Genomic DNA, 573 nt, shown 5'->3' on the forward strand with positions numbered 1-573 from the left:
GAGACCAGGTGGATGGGAACCAAAGCCAGGAGCATTGGAGCTGAATATGGAGCTGCCAGGCAGGAGTAAAAAAATGAAAACCACAGGTTAGACTAATAGATGCAGTAAAGGAGAAAGCTGGTTTGATAGGGTGAGATCATTGAAACAGATGATCTGAAAGGAGGATCTTCTGCCTCCTAAAGGGAGTAGCCGAAAGAAGAAGAAGAAGAGTGGTCTGTGAATACACCAGTGGAGGGCAGTAGACGTCATTTTTAAGCAAATCTACGAGAACAAGAAGAAGAGGTGCATCAACGGACTGGAAAGATGGCTAATGACAAGGTGTATCTCCAAGTTTTAATGTTAAGCCAACTTTGAATAGTGGATAGGCGTTCATTTTAACTTGAGCTGTCACTCAGCATTAGCTGTCAGCTTCAGCTTGGGGTGTCACTACGTAAAACAAGTGTAGCGTCCTAGAGGTAACTAGCTAAACCGTTAGCTTACTTTCCGTTTAACCGAATGAAATTAGCAAACAGGAAATACATTTGTTGTGTATTCAACCAAATCCATAGCACTGTCAATAAGCTGAAAATAAAG

The 573-nt window shown here is 42.1% G+C and overlaps 1 protein-coding gene across 1 annotated transcript in view; it reads left to right on the forward strand.

Moving 5' to 3' along the window:
* Window positions 1-270: 270 nt before the first annotated feature.
* LOC146619750 (SLC35A4 upstream open reading frame protein-like) overlaps window positions 271-573 on the forward strand; it is a 1,746-nt gene continuing 1,443 nt past the window's right edge. The window contains exon 1 of the mRNA XM_085369356.1: window positions 271-318. Within this exon, the coding sequence (XP_085225482.1) occupies window positions 304-318 (15 nt within the window). The 5' untranslated portion in view covers window positions 271-303. The remainder of the gene's footprint in view (window positions 319-573) is intronic.

The sequence above is a fragment of the Diplotaxodon limnothrissa genome, linkage group LG13 (genome assembly GCF_057381915.1).
Source record: "Diplotaxodon limnothrissa isolate DT_005_m linkage group LG13, D_limnothrissa_male_GT1.1, whole genome shotgun sequence".
Lineage (NCBI taxonomy): Eukaryota > Metazoa > Chordata > Actinopteri > Cichliformes > Cichlidae > Diplotaxodon > Diplotaxodon limnothrissa.